Source organism: Eumetopias jubatus, unplaced genomic scaffold (assembly GCF_037043125.1).
Source record: "Eumetopias jubatus isolate StellerSeaLion01/CBP00866 unplaced genomic scaffold, mEumJub1_p1.0 scaffold_9, whole genome shotgun sequence".
Classification (NCBI taxonomy): Eukaryota; Metazoa; Chordata; class Mammalia; order Carnivora; family Otariidae; genus Eumetopias; species Eumetopias jubatus.
The window spans coordinates 111,943,814-111,963,888 of NW_028274815.1; the positions used below are offsets into that span (position 1 = coordinate 111,943,814).

The following is a 20,075-nucleotide window of genomic DNA, read 5'->3' on the forward strand; positions in this document are numbered from 1 at the left end:
TGTCGTCACCATTGCAGTCTTGCCTAATACTGTTTTAAACCTTTTGATTTCTCAAAGCGAGCTGCCCCAAATGCTAGTATTCAAAAGCTCGCCAAATGCACAAAAGGAAGAATTGCTGGGGCGCCTGGCTGGCTCCGTCAGTGGGGCGTGTGACTCCCGTTCTCTGGGTTGTGAACTCGAGCCCCATGGTGGGTGTAGGGATTGCTTAAAAATAAAATCTTTCAAAAACAACCCCCAAAACAAAGGAAGAATTGCTGGCAAGACATCAGAGTCTGAGATCTGGAAGGCTCTCCAAAAATCCACAGGACTGCACCCCGAGTCATCCCACCGGGGTCTGAGGCCGTAGACCCATTTAAAGCCGGTCTCTCTGGCCTTGGGAATTCACGTCTGGGGGCCCTTGGGGAGCTGGGAAGCACCTGCGCCGGTAAACAGGCACTGGCTGGCACTCCAGACAAATGAAGGGGCAACTTTTTGTCTGCAGAAACAGCCCCGGTAATTGGCAGTCGGCTACAGGGACCCCCTAACTAATTCCCTTCCTCAACTTATTAAGTGTGGGGATGAAGTGAAAGCTGCCAACTGCCTCAACTGGTCCCCGAAGAGACCGAGGTTCAGCTGGAGCCGCTGTGATTAGCAGACAAAGGGCTCCAGGGAGATGCTAGGCTCCTGGGAGAACCCTCCTCCCTGGCCCTTTGCCAGAAGCATGCCTAAGGTGCTGTCACAACTAAAGGGGAGCAGTCGCTCTTCCATATGGTGACCGGACAGTCTGTGGTTAGAAGAGGCAAGACTCAAACAAGGTCATGCCCAGAGCAGTCTGGGCAAAAGGAGACCATATGGACTTCTGGTTACAGCAACCAGACTGAAGCCTGGTGTGCCCGGGGAACTCACGGGGGGCATTGCCAGGAGGCTTGGAGCTCTCTTAGGGAAAAGCAAAGCACTGCAGATTGCTAGTGCAACGAATGACGGGCCTGTAAGGATTTGGCAAAAACAGACAGACTGCACGAAGGCAACACACAGAGCTGCCCATTACTGAGCTCTCCTGGCAAGCGTGGAGTTGCACTGGGTACTTCCTATTTCTTGTGCATCCGGTCTTCACACCAGCCGACAGTGAACGTCCGTGTTAAATGAGCATCATTTAACAGACAGGAAATGGGGACCCAGAGAAGTTAGGAGACGTGCCCAAGGTCACCCAGCTGGGCCCTGGGAGAGCTGCAATTTAAACCTAGATTTATCAACACGCCAGGTTCCGAAGCCAGTCACTTACTGACACCAACAGGGAAATACAGGGCTCCCAACAGCCGTATCAGCTGCTGCCCCGTCTCCCTTTGCATGCTCAGGAGGGCGCCTGTGCCGTCTCGTACCTTCTGAAGGCTAGCCCTGTTGGGTGTCGCATCTCCTCTCTCCTCCAGGGAGCTGACCGTTCTCTCCCCACCGTAACCTACTCATTTGCCAGAAAGAACAGCCTTGTACACCACCATCACCCGCCTCCACTTTTTCTTCCCTAGGGTGAAGGTCACCCTCCTTAGGCTGACATTCAAGGCTCTGGGCAACTTAGTGCTATTTTACTCTCCCACTTCACGAACTCTGTGTGAGCCAACCCGAAGATCTACTCTTGACACAAATTCTCAATGTTCTCACGCTGTGTCCCTTGCTTACAACACCCTTGACTGCCTTCTTTTCTTCAAGGGCTATCTTAAGTCACAGGTCCTACTGGCTGCCGTTACTGACTTCTCCAGCCAAAAGCCAACGTTCCCTCCACTGAGCTCCTGGGAGCACCAAGCACGGTGCCACTACAGACCTGTGCATGGGACCTATCCTCAGAAGCCGATGGCAGAGGGCCCTGGAGCTAGCCCTTCCTGGCCATGTGGCCAGTGGGGCACATCACTTACTGTCTTTGGAGTGGGAAGGACATCCTATCCAGGACCCATGTGAGGATGTGAGGAGATAAGAAACAGAGGGGGAAGAGTATGAAGTCTGCACATGGCGTGCGCTAAGTCAGAAGCTAACTGAGAGGAAGTGCCCCCTGCCCCTTGCCCTCATGCCTTAGGATGATAAAGACTCCAGGCTGCCCCAGGCCTGTTCTAGGGCAGAACAGAAACAAATAAAGCGACTGTAAGCCCGCCAGCAAACTGCAAAGCTCTCAGTAAGCACTGGTAAATGAGTATAAAACACGGACCTAATCTCCAGGGAAGGAGATGTGGTGAACAGGCAGAGCCGGCTTCTACCCCACGTCCCACATGTAGTTCAAACCAAGATGTCCGAGGACTGCTGAAGGACTGACCTTGAAGCCCCCTTCCACTAGCTTGATGTCAAGTTCAGGCCTTGGGGTAGCCCCTCAGCTCTTGCACTTTAAGTGCCTGAAGGCAACTGACCACAGAGCTCTCCGCACCTCTCCCCGTTTTCTCCTTAACCCAAAATAGAAAGTATTTCCCAATTCACAAATTAAAGTGGCCCTCAAAGTTAATTTTAGAGCCAGCAATCATGGTCTCGATATTATATAACCATGAAAAAAACCCGGAGAGGGAGATGCGGGCGCGAGAAAGCTGCTCCTTGGCAGAACCACCAGCCTGCCCACGTGACAGGACACTGCACAGGTTTTCAGCTCGGAAAAGCAAAAGTAAATACAAAAAACAACAAAACGCTATGTTCTTGGGACATAATTTTAGCAGAGTGCATATGCAAATAAAGACAGAGAAGAGCCAGACACACCAGTCACCTAATGAGAAGCTGATTACAAAGGAAAGAACAAAACACAGCAAGGCACAGTCATCAGATGAAGGCTGTGAAGGCAGCCCTGGGTCTAAGGCAGGCACTTGGGGCTCATGAAGGTGTCCCAGGCTTAGTCCCAAATTTGGGATCCAGAGGCACCCCAAGAAGACCCAGATAATCACTTACCAAATACCCATCTAAAGGAGAGAGGATGGGTTGATGGCCATACATCCAAGATATATCTGTGTACTCCCCCCCCCGCCCCGCGCTGCCCAAAGTCCCTCTTCCCACAGGGTTCACAGTCTCGGAAATGGCTCTGCCCCCCAGCCCAGCGATTCGTGGAGCCACTCTGCCTTCATCTCCCTCATTCCGTCCACATGCAGTCCTCCAGCAATCTCCAAATGCACTTTAAATTCACTCTGCCCCATCCCATGTACCATCCACCCTAACGTGGGGAACTCGACTTCCTGGCTGGGCCCCCAGGTCCATGCTTGCCCTCTCCAACCCCAGCAGCAGAGCCAGAGTGCTCCTGTAAACACGGAACCCGAGGGGGAAGCTGATCTGAGACTTACCACCATCCCCAACGCCGGGCATGTCAGGCTCCTGCTTCTTCCTCCCAGTCTCTCCCACCTTGCCCCTACCCATTCACTGCCCCGCTGCCTGGCAGACACCTCATGCTTCAGGTCTCAGGTTCAACGGCACCTCCTCCTCCGGCCTTGGGGAGGGTCCCCTATTTTCTGTTTCCTCCATCCATACAGGCATGAAATTTAGTTTTCTCTTAGGACCAGTCTCTCAAACAGAGGTCAAAGGGCCCGGAGGGTGGGGACCAGGTCTGAGCTGTCCCTGATGTACTGGAAGCACCTACCAGTGCCTGCACCGTACAGGGGCTACCAAAAAAAAATCAATGGGCCCCTCCGGCATGCGTGTTTTCTTTATTGATGGGGGTGGGTGGGAAGCATTCTGAGACTACTTCACACTCTGTCCCCAGGCTGGCCAAGAACTAGTATGAAAAAACAAGAGAACCCAAGAGCTATGGGGTACCTACTGCACGCCCAGCATCCCCAGGCTAGCTTACATCCATTTTCCATTGAATCCACATGAAGATCCTATGGGGTAAATGTTATTAGCAACCCATTTTATAAATGAGGACTCCAAGGCTCAGAGAGATGCCTAAAGTTTAGCTGGACTGAGGTCAGGGATTATCTTTGTCTCCATGGCCCAAGCTGGACAAAGAGCAGGTGCTCAATACGTCTGGGGGAATGAACAAGTGAAGATTTCTAATCAGAATTCAAGCCATGTCTAAGACTCCACTTGGAGACCCAAACCAGACCTGTGCATCCTGTTGCTTCCCCATTCCCTATGCCCAGCTGCCTCTTAAGTTCCCCTTTCTTGAAGGGTGAGCTCCCATCCCAGCACAAAGACCTCACAGGGCCCTGTACTCCCCTGAGGGTACTCTGCTGGAGATTATCGCAAGGTACTCATTGTTATTATGGCTCAGAAGTCTACTCTCCCAGGGCCAGGGAAGCCCACGGAGAAATTCAATTATTTTCTTTCTCTTCCCAGGAGCAGGTGGCTGCAGGACCTCACCTCATCCTAAGGACACATGCACCGAGGGAGAAACCAAGCAAGAATCAGGAGTCCCGACTCCTGGAAACTCATCCACTGTGGAATCCACAAACATGACCAGGCTGAGGGAGCAGGGAGAGAGGGGCTGAGAGTGGTCCTTTAGGTGCCCTGGTTTTCTAGACAAAAAACCCACGGCCCACAGAGAAGTGACTTGCCCAAAGTCCCGATGATAGGTAATTATGGAAGGCAGAGACAGGATTAGGATCCAGCAGGCCCCTCTTCCTAGCTCTTAAGCCTAGATCTAAACTTTTTGAGGACCAAAGGTTAAGAGGTAGTAAGGTATGTGGCTGTGTGTTTAACAGACGGTAACGTGGCAGACTGTGCCTTTACCTTCTTTTGCCAGGGCAGCCCTCAACCCTGACCCTGAGCGTGCATCAGTGTCACCCAGACAGCTTGCTGAATACCCTCCCCTGGTTCCCGACTCTGTAGGACTAAAGTGGGGCCAGAGAGATGCATTCTGACAAGTTCCCAGGTGATGCTGCCAGCCTGGGGACCACACTCTGAGAAGGTCTGTCCCCGACACTGTGTGTGTTGGGAGATGGGAGCTGGTGAGGAGGAGCAGGGAGGAGTATGGTGATAGCTTGTCAACATCTTCAAGTTCACAGGCTAGAATCTTGATCTATTAAGTAGGAAACTTCTTACTCGTGACATTCTCCGTTCCTTCCACTGATAGAAAGGAAGCAATCTTTTGAACTCTGGTACAACTTTACCCAGGCCACATAATCAGGATGCAGATCCTGAAGACTCACATCTGGGTCTGCCCATGGCACCACGAGCTTAGCCCCAACTCAATGACACTCTGCGAGTAGGTGGGAAGCCACAGTTCCAGAATAGCTGTCCCATAGCCACAGGACTCCAAACAAAACACTGGGCTGGAGTGATGGGCTCTCCAACGGCTCTTGGTGGTACACCTGGTTGGTGCCCCTGCCCCGAGCATCTGAGGGCAGGGCAGGGAGGGGTAACCCTGGATCACATCAGCGGTGACATCTGGATTTCAGTTTAGGCAACTGGCCTAAACTTCCAAATAACTTTTTCTAGAAGGTAAGAGTCACTGTGTTGTTTGGGGTGTGGTATACTCACACTCATTTCTGCTGCCCCATGCAAACCATTCGTCAAATCCAAGTATGCAATCTGGTTACTAACAACAAATGAGTCTTTACTTGTGACTTCCAGTTCTCCTTACGTCTGTACAAGGCTGGGCTGGGCTGGTAAGGCCCATGCACTATGCCAAGATCTGACTGCACTGTACTTCCAGCCCATGCCTCAGACAGTGCCCCAGACCAGAGCCTTCTGGAAGGAAAGACATGTCTTAGACATGTCTGAAAAAAGCAGAAAGGCAAAAAAACAAAAGGGTGCTGTCCACGTATGTAAGCGTTTCCTTTTTCCAAATGGATGGAAGTAAATGCAGAATGAGTCAACTGGCTCACACCATCTCTGTGACTTTCCCATTGGAACAGCTGACCAATGCTAAAATCCAACACCATATACCAAAGCCGACCTGCCTTCCATGACTGCTACAGTACCAGGCCTTGGAATGACAAGGAGCCAAGGTTCCCCTCTGTGAGATTACTGCCCAGGCCCCATATCCAGCTCCTTTTTCCAGCCTGGAAAAACCAGAAGCATTTTCATCTTCCTCACTATGCCCTGTGGTGTGGCTGGGTGGCTCTAATCCATCTCCCCACCAAGTCCCCGGATATCGTTTTCTTTTACAAAGAAACAACACAAAGAAATCTGACCTGTATATGATGCAGGCTGAGTTATAGCTTTCCCCTGGCACCTCTAACTGAAAGTGAAATTCCTTTAAAGTTGGGAAATTCATTGCAGTATGTTATGGTATTGATTTATTTTAAACTTGGCTGGCAGTTTTAAGGCCTGCCATGCTTCTGAGTCCTAGAGATGCAGGAGGAGGTCTCCATTTCCTTTGATTCTGTAATACCACTGAGGACTCGCTAGCAGCAACAAAAGGGGGGGATGGGAGCTTGTATGCTGCTGCCCTAGTTTATCAAGATGGAACCCTGGGCTGTCGCCCCAGGTTCTGGGTCTAGAAGGCATCTCTGGTTCGGATTTCACGACCACAGCAGTATCCTCTCCCCTGCAGAGCTGGGTCCTGTACCCAACAAAGCCTCAGGGCGCGAAAGGTGAGTTTCTGGCAAGCCCTGAGCTGTGACCTGCTATCCTCTGGTTTATAAGGTGCCACTAAACTGACCTTCAAGAACCAGCCCAAGGTGCTCCTTCCTCCAGGAAGCTTTCCCTCTGCTCCCTCCAGGCTTCCTGTATCTCTCCTGAGCCACAGCTACTACAATTAAGTCTCCATGTCATCTCCCCGTTGCTGCATGGTGAATGACTAGAGGACAACACTGCGGGGGACCGGGGGGGGGTCTATCCTGTCAACACCACCCCCAGGCGAGTGCCTGCCATGTATCAGGAGGGCTCTTGCTCACCAAATGCAACATGGCCCCAGCATCTTTCCACACAGGGCTGCGGGCAGCCATATCAGTGATGGGCACCAATGACGAAATCCCCTGCTTTAGTCAAGATTTCATAAATGAACCGGGAGATCTGTCAGGGAGAAACCTGGCCACTACTGCTGTTTTGCTTTGGGTCCTCAGTCTCAAAGGCCCAGGCTATGTTCACTGGGAAGGGGCTTCTGCCAGGATCCCTGGTGGAGGGAACAGAGACAGCAGGCTGCCTTTGGGTCACATCCGAGCCCTTCCCTCAGCCTGGTGCCTGTCGGCACTCCCTCAGTGCCTGCGCTTTCCTGGCGGCCATCACATGGAGCGGGTTTCTGGTCTCCCACCTTCCAAACTTTGGGTAATTTTGACTTCTGCCTGCTGTGGCCCGTCCCTGGTGATGTGGGTGCCTCACTAACCCAGTCTCGCCTCACCTGCCCACGTGTGAGGCTGTATCAGGGTGACCCAAGGGGAAGCCACACACAGGTGACCTCACCTGGAAGAGCGGACGGTGGCCCCGCTCCAGTGTGCCTGTGCCCAGGTCAGTCGTCAGAGAGGCCCACGGGCAGCACCGTACACAAATACCTAAGGGGCCACCTGTGTGGTGCTCCTCGGAGAGGGAGTCCACCATCCGCCTGAAAATATAAACCCATCAAAAGCTGCTTTTAAAGGGGCTGCAGGAAGCAGAAGGGAACAGTGAAATTTCCGGGCAGATACCTTGTTTTAAATCCCGGCTCTCAAAACTTAGTAAAGGGATTCTCCGCTTCCTCATCTGCAGCAGGCCGGCGGGTGGCAATCATGCAGATGCTATGTGGTAATTACACACGTGGTGTCAACTATTAAAAAGTGTGGAAAGTATTTCATTCAGAGCTGAAGAGAGAGGACAAGGCTTCTGCTCGGCACAAGTCAGGGGCCCCTCAAAGCAGGTTTTTATACCCAGGAGCTGTTATTGTTGGTAGAAGTGTTTGTGTCCCGGGGTGGGAGGGGGGGGCGGGGAGAGAGGAAATGGGACTTGGAAGGACCCCAACCATCAGGCAAGCCTTGCTTACAGCTGCATGATTACAAAAGCGATTTTGCTTTGCCCCAAGGGATGCCGTCTGGGCTAGGAGGAGCCAAGGATGCCAGAGAGTAGAAGATGAGCCACAACAGCCCTGGGGCAGGCCTGTCCCCTCACGGATGCTTTGACGTCCTGCAGAGCTTCAGGGGACAGACTATCCCCGGGGGCCACCAGCCCCATTACATAACCCACAGCTCAGCTTCCTCCTGTGGGTACAGCTGGAGCTGTCAGGGGAGGGCAAGGGCAAGAGCAAAGCCGGCCCCCAGGGAGCTGCCTGGCCTTACAAACACCAGCCTTCTTGACCTGGGGGAGCCCCGAGAAAACACAAGGAGACAGACCAGGCCCCACGGCCTCCATGGATGCTGGTACCTCGGGCCACCAGGTCCTCAGAGTGAAGACACAGCTTTAATTTCCCAGCGAGAAGAGAAGCAAACCTTCTGGATCCCTATGCACAACCCCTCCGCTCTTAGCCCTATGGAGTGCTAGTGTATTGGGTAAGGCCAGGCTGAGGCATCCATTTTATAGACAGGGATTCAAAAGAGGCTCAGAGACTGAAGATCTGCTTGGATCCAAGGATTGATAATCACCAGCTGAATACATTCCCCTCCCAAAGATCTTTCAACTTTAAATAAAACCCCTATCCTGTAAGGATCTAATCATCTGCTTCAGGGCAAGGATGGCATTTCCCTCCTTCCATCCTCTTTGGAAGGTTCAAGGCTCCACCAGAGACTAAGCAGGATGAGCCTCTGGGGTGCAGGAATCAAACCGACTCTGGTCCCTTCGGCGGTTAAGGCTTCATGGAGAAGGTGTCCTTGCTCATTCCCCCCCCCCCCCCGCCGCCACCGCCCCGTTGGGTTACCTAGCTGTTCAGCAGCACACTGTACTTTTCGGGGTACAAGAAACTCCCAACTAGAAGGCTACTAATGGCCACGCGCCTCGTGCTCACGTTACTCATCTAACACTCCACTCAGCGCGCAACTATTTGTTGAATTCGGTTATAAAAACACGTGATTTCTAGATCTTTCAATAAGGCATTACCCCATATCAGTGGACACCAGGGACTCAGATCTGGGTTCAGCTCCTTATCAGCTGTGACCTTTGGGAAGTTGAAATAATGGTCAAAAAGCACTTGGCCCCAGAGATAACCAGTGATTATCAACATCTTTGGCCATCTTCAGCACTGTCGCTCTCCTTCAAAACCTAACCCCTCAGCCCCTCACACGGACAAGGCGAGGCTCCAGGTGGGGGGGGGTCTCACACCCCAGAAGCTCAGTTTCACGTGGCCACCTCCCACAGGGTCCTGAGTGAAGGGCATGTGTTATGTGCTCCTGGATTTGTTCACATCTCTCCTCGCGGCTGGCCAAGGAAGTCACACTCAACCGAGAGGGGACCTGAATACCTATTTGTCCCAGGCTCCCAACTTCTCACGGAAAACCCGTTTCTAATTTACCCTCCGGGGATTGTTTTGAAAACTTTGCTGTTTAAAATGAACCACATTAAGAATTTCTTTTCCATTTTTTAGTTTCCAGTATCACTTTTAACTCGACACCTATAATGTGACACAATTGGGGTATAATTCTGCCAAAAAGTAAAGAAGTGTTCTGTATTGGTTTCTACAGCTTCAATGTGAGCCAACATGCTGTTGCCTGTTAGATGAGCTGAAGCTTGTGAATCCCCAGAAGACCATCAGGGGTCCAACTAGCGGGTTGGGGACCTTCACCTCAAATCTCATAAAAACAAGAAGAATCTGAAGCCCAGGTCAAGGGGTCAACTCAGGTCCTCTAGCATATGAGCCCAGAGCCACATCTTTGGACCTCATGCCAAGAATAAATATATCCTTTATTACTTCAACAATAGGCTGGATTTTTTTTCCTCTGATGTTAGGCAGCTACCAAGATCACATATGGAACAAAGAATATTTTCTACGACCCTTCAGGCCACACCAACATCTAGATTTCCTTCAGCAGGCCTGAGCTGCCTGCTCCAAATAAATGTCATTCAAGGACCCTGACTATCAAAGGCCCTAGTAACTGAGGCTCGTCTATGAGACAGCAAACTTGGCCATGAACGCAGACTCCCTCATCTTACAACACCCTCCCTGGCAACAGAGGTGGGCGGTGGCACCTAGAACAGCAGTTTAGCTTACCCACTTTGGGTAAGGTCTGTGGCTGGCTGGGAGGAAACACTAGGAATTATTAAACATCTTTAAAAAATGACAAATAAGGGAGAGAGAGAATCCGCCATTGAGTAATCTTTAAAAATAGATAAATTTTCTGGAACAAGCAATTGGCCACAGTTGCCTGGAGTCCAGCTTTGTTTAAAAAAAAAAAAAAAGCTTACTTGGTAAATCCTCTGAAGCAAGGCTACTAAAGACCACTGTCTTCAGAGACAAAGAGAAGACAATACTTTCACCTCAAGCCGAAGTGTGTATCTAAAATTTAGCGTTTCAGGGCGCCTGGGTGGCTCAGTCGTTAAGTGTCTGCCTTCGGCTCAGGTCATGATCCCGGGGTCCTGGGATCGAGCCCCGCATCGGGCTCCCTGCTCTGCGGGAAGCCTGCTTCTCCCTCTCCACCCCCCCTGCTTGTGTTCCTCTCTCGCTGTGTCACTCTCTGTCAAATAAATAAAATCTTAAAAAATAAATAAAATAAAATTTAGCGTTTCATTTAGGCAGGTCATATAGGGCACTTTTATAACCTCCTGTGATTCCAACAACCTCAAGGTAAACAGGATCTACCCCCGTTTAATGGATGATAAAACCCAGAGAGGTAAAATAACTTGCCTGAAGTCACATGGCCAGTAAGCCCCAAACATGGAACCACTCAGTCCTGGACAGTTCAGTAGGCAACACTCCTTTCAGAGGAATCCCATGTTTCCCACCCAAAGTGCATTTGTTCACTGTTGCAAAAAAACTAAAACCAGTGAGCCCTGATTTGAACACCACTCTGAAATCTACAATCCCAGATTACAGAGACCCTTCTGCATTATGCTGCGCTAGGGACAAAGAGTGTTTCCTATATGCAGCTGGAGTCTGAGCCACGATAACAGGTCTAATGGGAACGTGGACAAGGAGTAAGGACACACAAGTTCTGCCCCTTCATTTGGGACCTTGAATAACTCCTTCTTTCTAGGTCTCCAGCTGCCCCCTACTTCTCAGCAGCTCCCCTTCACAGAAAATTCCTCAGGAAGAGTCACCTATACCACTGGTTCTCGGACGTGTAGTCTGGAGTGCGGGACTCCATGAAGCCAACCAACCCTGTTCGTAGTAACACTAAGACATGTGTGCCTTTTTCACATCCTCTCTTAGGTTTGCAATGGAGTTTTGCAGAGGTCACCTGCTGAGTGACATGGCACCAGGTTAAAATCAGAAGCAATTATGAGAACCCAGCTATTAAGGCGGATAGTAAAAAGATCTGCAAGAATATAAAACAATGCCACTCTACTCACTAAATTTTTGTTTGAAAAGAACATTTAAAACATTTCTTGGTTTTAATTTTTAATATTACCAGTATCCATAGATATAACCCCAAACAAAAGCTTTTTAGAGTCCACAATTTCTCAAGTATAAATGGACTTTTAAACCAAAAACCTGGAGAATCACTGGTCAACTCCCACTGTCTCAATTTTCTTCCCTTTCATTCCCTCTCAAACCTGCTGTGGTTTGAGGGGTTCTCTTCATTACGTGCCACCAAAATTGCTCACGAGTGCGAATGACTTTGGCTAAAGCCAAAGGTCAATCCTCAGTCCCCATCTCCTTCAACCCACCAGCACATGGGCCACGGCCAATTACTTTCTCCTCACCGTGTCTTCACCTGCTTCCAAGACACCATACCCCAGGTCTTCTATGTCGCCGGCTCCTTTCCTTCTCCCCAACCTCACTGTGAGATGGCCCAGAGCCCATTCTTTAAACTATCCCCCCGCTGGTGCCTTGGCCATCTCTAAATCTCTATCTCTAGACCAGATCTCTCCCCTGAACTCCAGACTCCCAACTACCCACTCCACCTCTGTACTTGGATTTTAAATAGGCATTGCAAACTTACACATGGCAGCAAAGCCTAACCTTCTCCAGCCCAACCCGTTCCTCTCCATGTCCCTCCCGTCTCACTTGGTGGCAACTCTACCCTTCCAAGGGCTTCCAAGGCCAAAACCTCCAAGTCCTCTTTGACTCCCTCTGTCACACCTTACATTCAATCCAGCAGGAAATGGTTGGCTGACTTCAAAATTCACCCCAAGTCTACTATCCCCTCCCGGGCTCCATTGTTCAAAGCCACCATTCCCTCTCACCTGGCTTGCCACAGTAGCCTCCCATCTTTTCCCCTCCCTTGTTCCCCTAAGTAGCCTCCCATCTTTTCCCCTCCCTTGTTCCCCTAGAGTTAACTTTTATCACAGTAGCCACAAGGATCCTTTCAAAAGATCAGCTAACCCACAGCTGAACGAACACGCATTCAGGACTTTCCATCCTACCCAGGCCCAAACCCCCAAATCCTTACAGTGGCCTTACAGGCCTACTCTAGTTAACTCCTAGTTACCTTTCTTGCTTCTTTTCTTACTACACTCCCCTCCCAGCTCTCTATCCAGCTTTCAAGCCTTTATACTGGCTGTTCCCTCTGTCTGGGATGCTCTTTTTCCAGAAATCCTCATGACTCACTCTCTCAACTCCTAGCCTTTACTCAAAAGGTCACTGTCTCAAGAGACCCACCCTGATCTCTTCCATTTAAAAATACACCTCCACCCTCCACCTCCCAGCATTCTGATCTCCCTTGTCCTGCTCTAAGGCCTTCGGAGCACTTAGCATTTTCAAACACGTTATGTTTATTGTCTATCTCCCCACCAGGATGTAAGCACCACAACTGCAAGAATTTTTGTCTATTTTATCCACTAAAATATCTTCTGTAACTAAAATAATCCCTGGCAAATAGTCTGTCAATATGTTGACTACGTGAAATTAGCTTCTCTGTCTATAAAACTTAAGTGGGGAAGCAGGGGTAGTTTGGACAATAGCTCTTTCCAACTCAAGCCTCTGATTCCTTAACCAGCAAGACACAGCTCATTGACACCGCAAGTGATTTGAAGCTTTTGGCACTACGAGGGTCAGCTCCTGGTTACACAGACCTGGGCCCAGGTCCACAAATCTAAATGCCCCACTGGGACAGGCTAGCTAGGCTACGGATCAAATAGGCACCAAATATTGTCACTAGCGGTCAGAGCCTGGGACACTCAGCAGGGCTATGTGCCTCATCTGTCAACGTCACCTATTTCTCCTACCTGAAGGAATCACCCTTCTTTTAGCTAGTACTTTGCCCTGCAAACCAGCACAAATCCCAACAGTGGCTGTCCAAATGGAGACCTGATCTCAATTAGTTTTGACAACCCCACAATACTAACCCAAATTCAGGTCTCTCCCAATGACAACCTTCAACCTACCCCAGGACAAAACTTGAATTCTAAGAGGTTTGGTTTTTTTTTTTAAGATTTGAGAGAGCGAGCGCAAGCACACATTTATGGGGGGGGAGGGGCAGAGGGAGAGAATCTCAGGCAGACTCCACCCTGAGCGGATCTCGATCTCATGACCCAGAGATCACAACCTGAGCCGAAACCAAGAGTCAGGTGCTTAACCGACTGTGCCACTCAGGTGTCCCTCTAAGAGGTTTTTTAAAAGTGGAAGGGATGAGTTGGAAACGAGAAGTGGTGGCATGAAACAGGACTAAAACGTGGTCTCGCCAACCCTTTCTGGGCTCTAACACGGCACTACCCCAAACCGAGCTCTGGAGAACACTCTCACTCATTGGGCAGCAGGGCAAACTGGCCTGCCATCTGCCAAAGTGCTCAATGTTTCTGGGAAGGAAGAATTAAACCTAGTGGCTCGCTCCTGAAGTAAGTTCACTGAGAACACTACAGACGTGACCAGGCTCCGCTCAGCACTCACCGACAGCAACCAACACTCCGAGGGCGATGGGGGAAAGGAAGGGACCAAGAACCCACCCCGGCGATGGATGGCTCTGGGCCCAGGGTGACCCCTGGGATTAGCACCATCCCTCATCACCTCATCTCAAGGCTTTAGCAAATGTAGGAATAGCTTATTTCCAGCTTGCCAGATTAAGAAAAAAGGTAGGATGTGGGGAGGGTCATGAGTAAGATACACCTGCACTTAAATTAGAAGGACAGTGAATAAATGACTTAACCCCTTGCAGGGTGGCAAAGGGGAAACAAATTGTTACTACCCACCTGGCATATATGGGAAGAGTCAAATGTTCTTATCCCTTCCCACAAAGCTAGGCTGCCTTATCTGAAAACAAGCCAAATCTGACCAATACACCAGCCAGCCTTTCTATCTATTGCCATCAATCTCTCCCAATGTATTGCTTTCTTCTGCTTCCACATCTGGCTGGCTGTCTTGCCAACTGCCTGCCCTTACGATGATCCAGGCACTCCTCCATCCTCGGTGCTACTCAATTTCCGGTTCAACAACATCTCCTTACTCGCAGTGGGAATAAAACCATTGGTCCAGCTGGTCTCCCAGGCTCTGGTTCAACTCCGTTCGCATGTACCGGAAGTCCTTAACGCTGCACCCTTCTGCTCTGGTCTGCACGTGGCTCCCAAATGCCTCCTAAGGTCAAATTCCAGGGTCCCCGTTTCACCTTATTTCTGATCTTATGTCCCTTGCTCACACCTCAGACTCTGGTCCATCTCAACGACCACTGCCCTGCCCGGTACACACTTTTGGATTTTCCACCTCAGCTCTGCCTAACTCTCCTGACAGGTCACTGTCTGATTACCAAAGGTCTGCTCTCTCACTACCCCAAACTGGCGGAGGCGCTCAAGTGTGCTAGGCTTCAGGTCCTTTGCAGAGGTTACTCCTTTTACCTGCAGTGCTCCCCCTAATTCCCTACTCCTGCCTCGGGGCACCATCACCTAAAAGGCTAATTTCCCTTAATATCATTCCTCCTTTGTTGTAAAGCACCTATGACAAATAACGATCAATGTTTCTCTCCCTAATTCAACTAAGCTGCAGAATTCATGAGGATGGGGGGGGGCATTTTCTGAATTTTATCACCGCTGTTACCCCAGAGCCTAGCACAACACTTGACAAATGAAAGCCCACAATCAATCTCTTAAATAAGCAAAGACTTCCATATAAGAACATTCACTCACGCATCATTTACACTATCTAAAATGAAGGAAACCCATCAGATATCTAAAATAGGAGAACGGTTACATTGTACATATAATGGGACGTCAATTATTGAAAACCAAACTTCCAAAGTATCACCTGGGGAGATGCTCAGATGAGTATTCAAAGAGCAGGAAACAAAACTGTACCTAAATATAGCACGATCTCAACTGTGCAGAATTGGACATGTGAATAGGAACGATACAATTATGGATAACGTTTATTCTCTGAAAAAAATTGTCCGTATCTCTTTTGCACATTTTCTCCAGTAAGCATTTATTAATTGACGAGAAAAAGCATTTCTAAAACACACGAGACTCTGCTCAAATGCGATGTCCACTCAGAGAACTTTCCTAGCCTTTTCAGCTCTCACTCCCCCCACAGCTCTCCTCCTCAAGACTCGGGCGGGTCCTCTCACAATAAGCACTCGGTTGTCTTCAACCCTCCAGCTCCCCCCAGCTCCACGGGGCCCGCTGTAAGGCCCGAGATGAAGAATCCAGTCCGGGAAGTGTGCATGCAGAACAAAAAGAGTACACTCACCTAGTTTAAAAACACTCAAGATGCTTTGCCCTGAATTTTAAGCAGCACATGTGACCTGGTCCATTCTGGTTTCAAGTTCAAAGGCATCAGGCCGGTCCTGTGGGTTAGCAGCTAACATATCTTTCAAGAGCTGCTTGATCCCCTCAGACATGGAAGTCCTGCGTTTCTGGGGGATATGCAACTCCATCTTTGGGTTTTCTAGCAGCGCCTCACCAACAGGGACGATTTCGGTCCCCTGTTTGATATAGGTCCCCAGGAGCTCCTTCTTGGTCTCAGAGTCAATAAAAGTGATTCTTTCTATCATTGCCCAGATGATAATGCCCAGAGCAAAGATGTCGGCCTTGGCTGTGTAGTGTCCCTCCCAGACTTCGGGGGCCATGTAGAAGTCTGAGCCGCAGGCTGAGGACAGCCAGTACTTATTCACATTCACATTTTTGTTGTCTTGATGGCCCTCTTTTCCTCGGGGGGCTAACCCCGCACAGACCTTGCTTAGTCCAAAGTCTGCCACCTTGAGGATGGGGGTGCCAGACCGCTCGGTGATGAGGATGTTGTCTGGCTTTAGGTCCCTGTGCACGATGTGGTTTTTGTGCAGGAAGGCAATGGCGCTCGTGAGCTGTAGCATGAAGCTTTTGTTGGTGGCTGGGTCCGGCCTCCGGGACAGGACGTACTGATTCAGGTCTCCACCTTCACAGAACTCCATGACAAACCAGAGATAGCAGGGCTCCTCGGCATAACCCAGGATCCTTTCTCCTAAATCGAAGGAAGACCGGAAAGAGCTTGAGTGCCATGGACACATCCACACCACTCTCAGACGACACGCATGCAGCACAGCGGACTTACGATGGGACAGTGGTGACCAGGTTCCCATCCAAGAGGACCAGCAAACCCCACACAGAGCCAACACTGCACCAAGCAGGCCCAGCTCTACTCACATGGAATGAGTCAAGGGCTAACAAGCTAAGGAATGACACAGGCTGCAGACACTGGGGTCAAGCACCTGGCTGTGGAATTACCCGGTGCCTGCTGACCGGTTCAATGAATAACCAGGAGGCAACTGCACTTAGTTCACCTTTCCAAGTCTCTGCTTCTGCTGGCTCACCTGTACACGGCCACAAGTCACTTACAGAATACCTACACTGGCCTGACCTTCAAGCTAGTATTCACCCTCCCCACTCCCAGGGGGAAGGACGGAAATAGCCTCATCCCCCAGAGACTTAAGAGTCCAGGGACTCCAATCTATGTGACTGGGAAGCCAGTTTCATCCTAGCGCCTTTCGACCAGCATCACCCGCCCCCCCCCCCCATGGTTCGCAGGGCTGCCGATGAGACAAGGGCAAGGGTGCAAGAAGGCCATAAAAATGTCTGTTAATTCTTACCAGGCAAAGGACCTCTCCTCCCCTCTCTCCTAACTTGCAGGACTCTTGTGGATGCACCTAGAATGGCACTACAGTTTTATTTTAGAGGCATATTCCAGTGTTTCCTGCTCACCCACCGTATCTGCCTAGCACAAGTTAGGTCTGTAACAGGCCCCTCCTCTCTACATAGCTTAGTTTCAAGGAGATAACAGGTAAGTATATAAGCCAGCAAGCATCTTAAGTATCTGCATCAAGGTCAACTTTTACTACGAGCAGTGACGGGTGGGTAGGAGTTGCCAGATCTGGCAGTCAGATGGCGCAAGACCTGGGTTCCACCTACAGGACAGGCAGTAGATCAGTGGGGAGAAGCAAGAAGAGAATTCTAGGCTGAGAGATGGGATGGATAATGGAACATGGGAGAGGTATAAACAGGAAGGAAGTCTGGTGGGAACAGGGGTCCAAAGCACACATAAGTTAGAATCAAGTTGTGCTGGCTTGACACTCCAGCTCTGCCTTTCAAGAAGTCTTTCCTTTTGGGGCGCCTGGGTTCGGCTCACGTCAAGATCATGGAGTCCCAGGATCAAGTCCCTCATCGGGCTCCCTGCTCAGCAGGGAGTCTGCTTCTCCCTCTGACCCTCCCCCCTCTCATGGTCTCTATCTCATTCCCTCTCACAAATAAATAAAATCTTAAAAAAAAAAAAAGTCTTTCCTTTTGTTGAACCACAGAAACTCCAGGAGAGCTGGTGATTGGCATCTCCAAACAACTCCCAATGTCCTTTATAAAGCAATTAATGGCACACGGAGTCCTTCTGTGGAAGTTATTTGAGGACTATAACTGCCCCCAAAGTCTAAATAGGCAGAAGTCTTATCTTGCTGATGAAAAGGCGGGGCCTGCCATGGGTGGTCATATGGATCAGTCCAAAGACTGAGCGTGAAGACCAGTCCTCTCATCCCTAGTACGGGGTCTCCATTCCACCAGGAAAACAAGAGCTACATCTCTTTACATAGCCTCTGCCAAAGCCGAGTCTACAAAAGTCAGTGCTTTGGGAGTTCTAGGCTGAGGCAGGATGACGAGAGATGGACAAGGCAAAAGCTCTGGGTTTTTGACCATGATCAGACAGACCTCACTTCCCCTGTAATTATATAATTTGTTTGTTTATATTACTCACAATCAAAGCAACACAGGTAGAACCTGTTTAGGGCAGATGGGGCGTTTTCTTTTTAAAATTAGCTCTTTCCCATCTCATAATCCTCTTTCTAGGTCACTGGCTCTGGTGGGCTGAGGCTCTTTATCTAAAAACACTGCGAAATGATGCGGTGATCTAAAGCCCAAATCCATCCCAATGCCAGAGTAAAGACCCGTAAAAAGGAGGGCAAGAAAGGTCTGCTGGTGGTACAGCCAGAAAGGAAGTGTTTAAAAAGCCATCAAATTCCTTCCACGAGGGCTACCATCAGAAAACAGCGTAACTTTTTCACTGAAACAGTGGGGAAGTAAAGGGTGGGGAATGGTGATTACTTTATATACAAAGCTGGTAACCAGGGCAACTAAAGTAAAAAGAAAACAAGTCAACAAAACAGACTACATTTTAAGTCCAGGTTATGAGGACCCAAGGAAAGAAAAGAAGGGTAAACAAGTGCCCTGGGGGCAGGGGGGTTATGTGCCAGGGACTGAAGAGCTCGCTCCAGGGCGGGGAATGAGCTGAGCTCCGGAGATGCTACAGGAGGGGGCTGTCTGTTGAGAGCAAAGTGCTGGACAGGAAGAAGCGGGCTCAGAACCCAACCCGGCATCAGGGAGCATGACAGAATGGAAAGCCAGGGAAGGCAGCACTTGTCCCAGAGACAAGAAGCACTTCCCTGCACAGGCCAGGGCTGTGGGCTCATTTCATCAGAACCGCAGCATGGGTTTTCACGCAGAATCCCCTGCTGCCCACTCACAAACAGCAGAGGCATGCGACAATTCCAGTCCTTTCCTTCCGGCAGACTGCCCACCTGGGCCCCTGCCCACCTCACAGTAGGATGGAGGACACGTGGCACCTGATGCATTTCTGTTGAGAAGACAGCCAGGGTGAAGTCACAGGAAATGCCCAGGCGAGAAGGTGCTGAGTCTGGGGTTAGATGACAACTCTGTGCCCTGGCTAACTGGGTAGGCTCCTAGCTCGAAGGGAAACATGGGGGAGACAGAAACGACAGGAAGGACCTTGGGCAAAGGTTGGGGAAGATGGCCGAAGCTCTGTGAGCCTCTGTTGCCTCCACCCCATTCAGAGGGACACCGACACCACATACTCCTGGGAGTTAAGTCTCAGACAAGAAACAGATTCTGCAGGGCCTCAGATACTTTGGGGAAAGGACATCGTGACCATCAATAACCTCTCCACTGGGCCTCCGTCAAGTCCGAGGAAGCCACCGATCCCAATAACCCCAGTGCTGTAGGCCACGGAGTGAAGCGCTAGGAAACAGGACGTTGAAATCAGAAAATGAAAGTGGATGATTTTATCATATTTCTCTGGCCGTAAATAGCTAAGCCCATGTTCTAGCCAGACCAGGCGGGTTTGAGGTGCTCCCTCCCTAGAAAGCCTTCCTTCTCCCCAAATTTCTGCTGGTGCATCTGAATGTGTACCTTCACCCCCTGCCCAAATGCCAACCTACTTGATGCTTGCCTGACCTCCCAGGTAACTTCCCTCTTCTGACTGGCCACAGCTCTTGTCTTCTAATTTACCATGGTGACTGCACACTGGGGAAGGGAAAGTGCTCAAACTTCCAGGGATCACCAAACCATGGTCCTGCAAGGACACGGATTCCTGGAGACACATCCCTGGGGTCCACCGGTCAGTAGGGGCTCGTGAAGGTCAGGGCGTCCCAGGGAGCATCAGTGCCCATCCATCTCACAGCTGGTCCGATGGTTGCCAAGCCAGCCTGTGGCTACCTCCAGTTTCAGGATGGAGAACTGGAATACACATGTACCAACTAGAGCAGAACCCCCACATGAAGCTTACAACGTTTTGAGTGGATAGAAACAAAATTAAATTTTATAATTCCCTTGTTTGGTACAGCCTGACAGTTCTGTAAGGTGAGGAAGAGTCAAAGATTTAGCTTCCCAGAGCTAAAGAGAGATGGAGTGTTCCCTGGAAATGTTAAGGATTTGAGGTAAATTCACCTAAGAGGCCACTGGGTTCC

At 50.1% G+C, this 20,075-nt stretch overlaps 1 protein-coding gene across 2 annotated transcripts in view; it reads right to left on the reverse strand.

The window, feature by feature from the left end:
* Positions 1-20,075, reverse strand: part of STK35 (serine/threonine kinase 35) — a 43,878-nt gene that overhangs the window by 13,574 nt on the left and 10,229 nt on the right. For both annotated transcript variants that reach the window (XR_003611607.2, XM_028118681.2), the window contains exon 3: positions 15,548-16,297. Coding sequence is in view for 1 of the 2 variants with exons in the window: in XM_028118681.2 (XP_027974482.1) it covers positions 15,585-16,297 (713 nt within the window). In the remaining variant the exon portion in view is untranslated. The remainder of the gene's footprint in view (positions 1-15,547; positions 16,298-20,075) is intronic.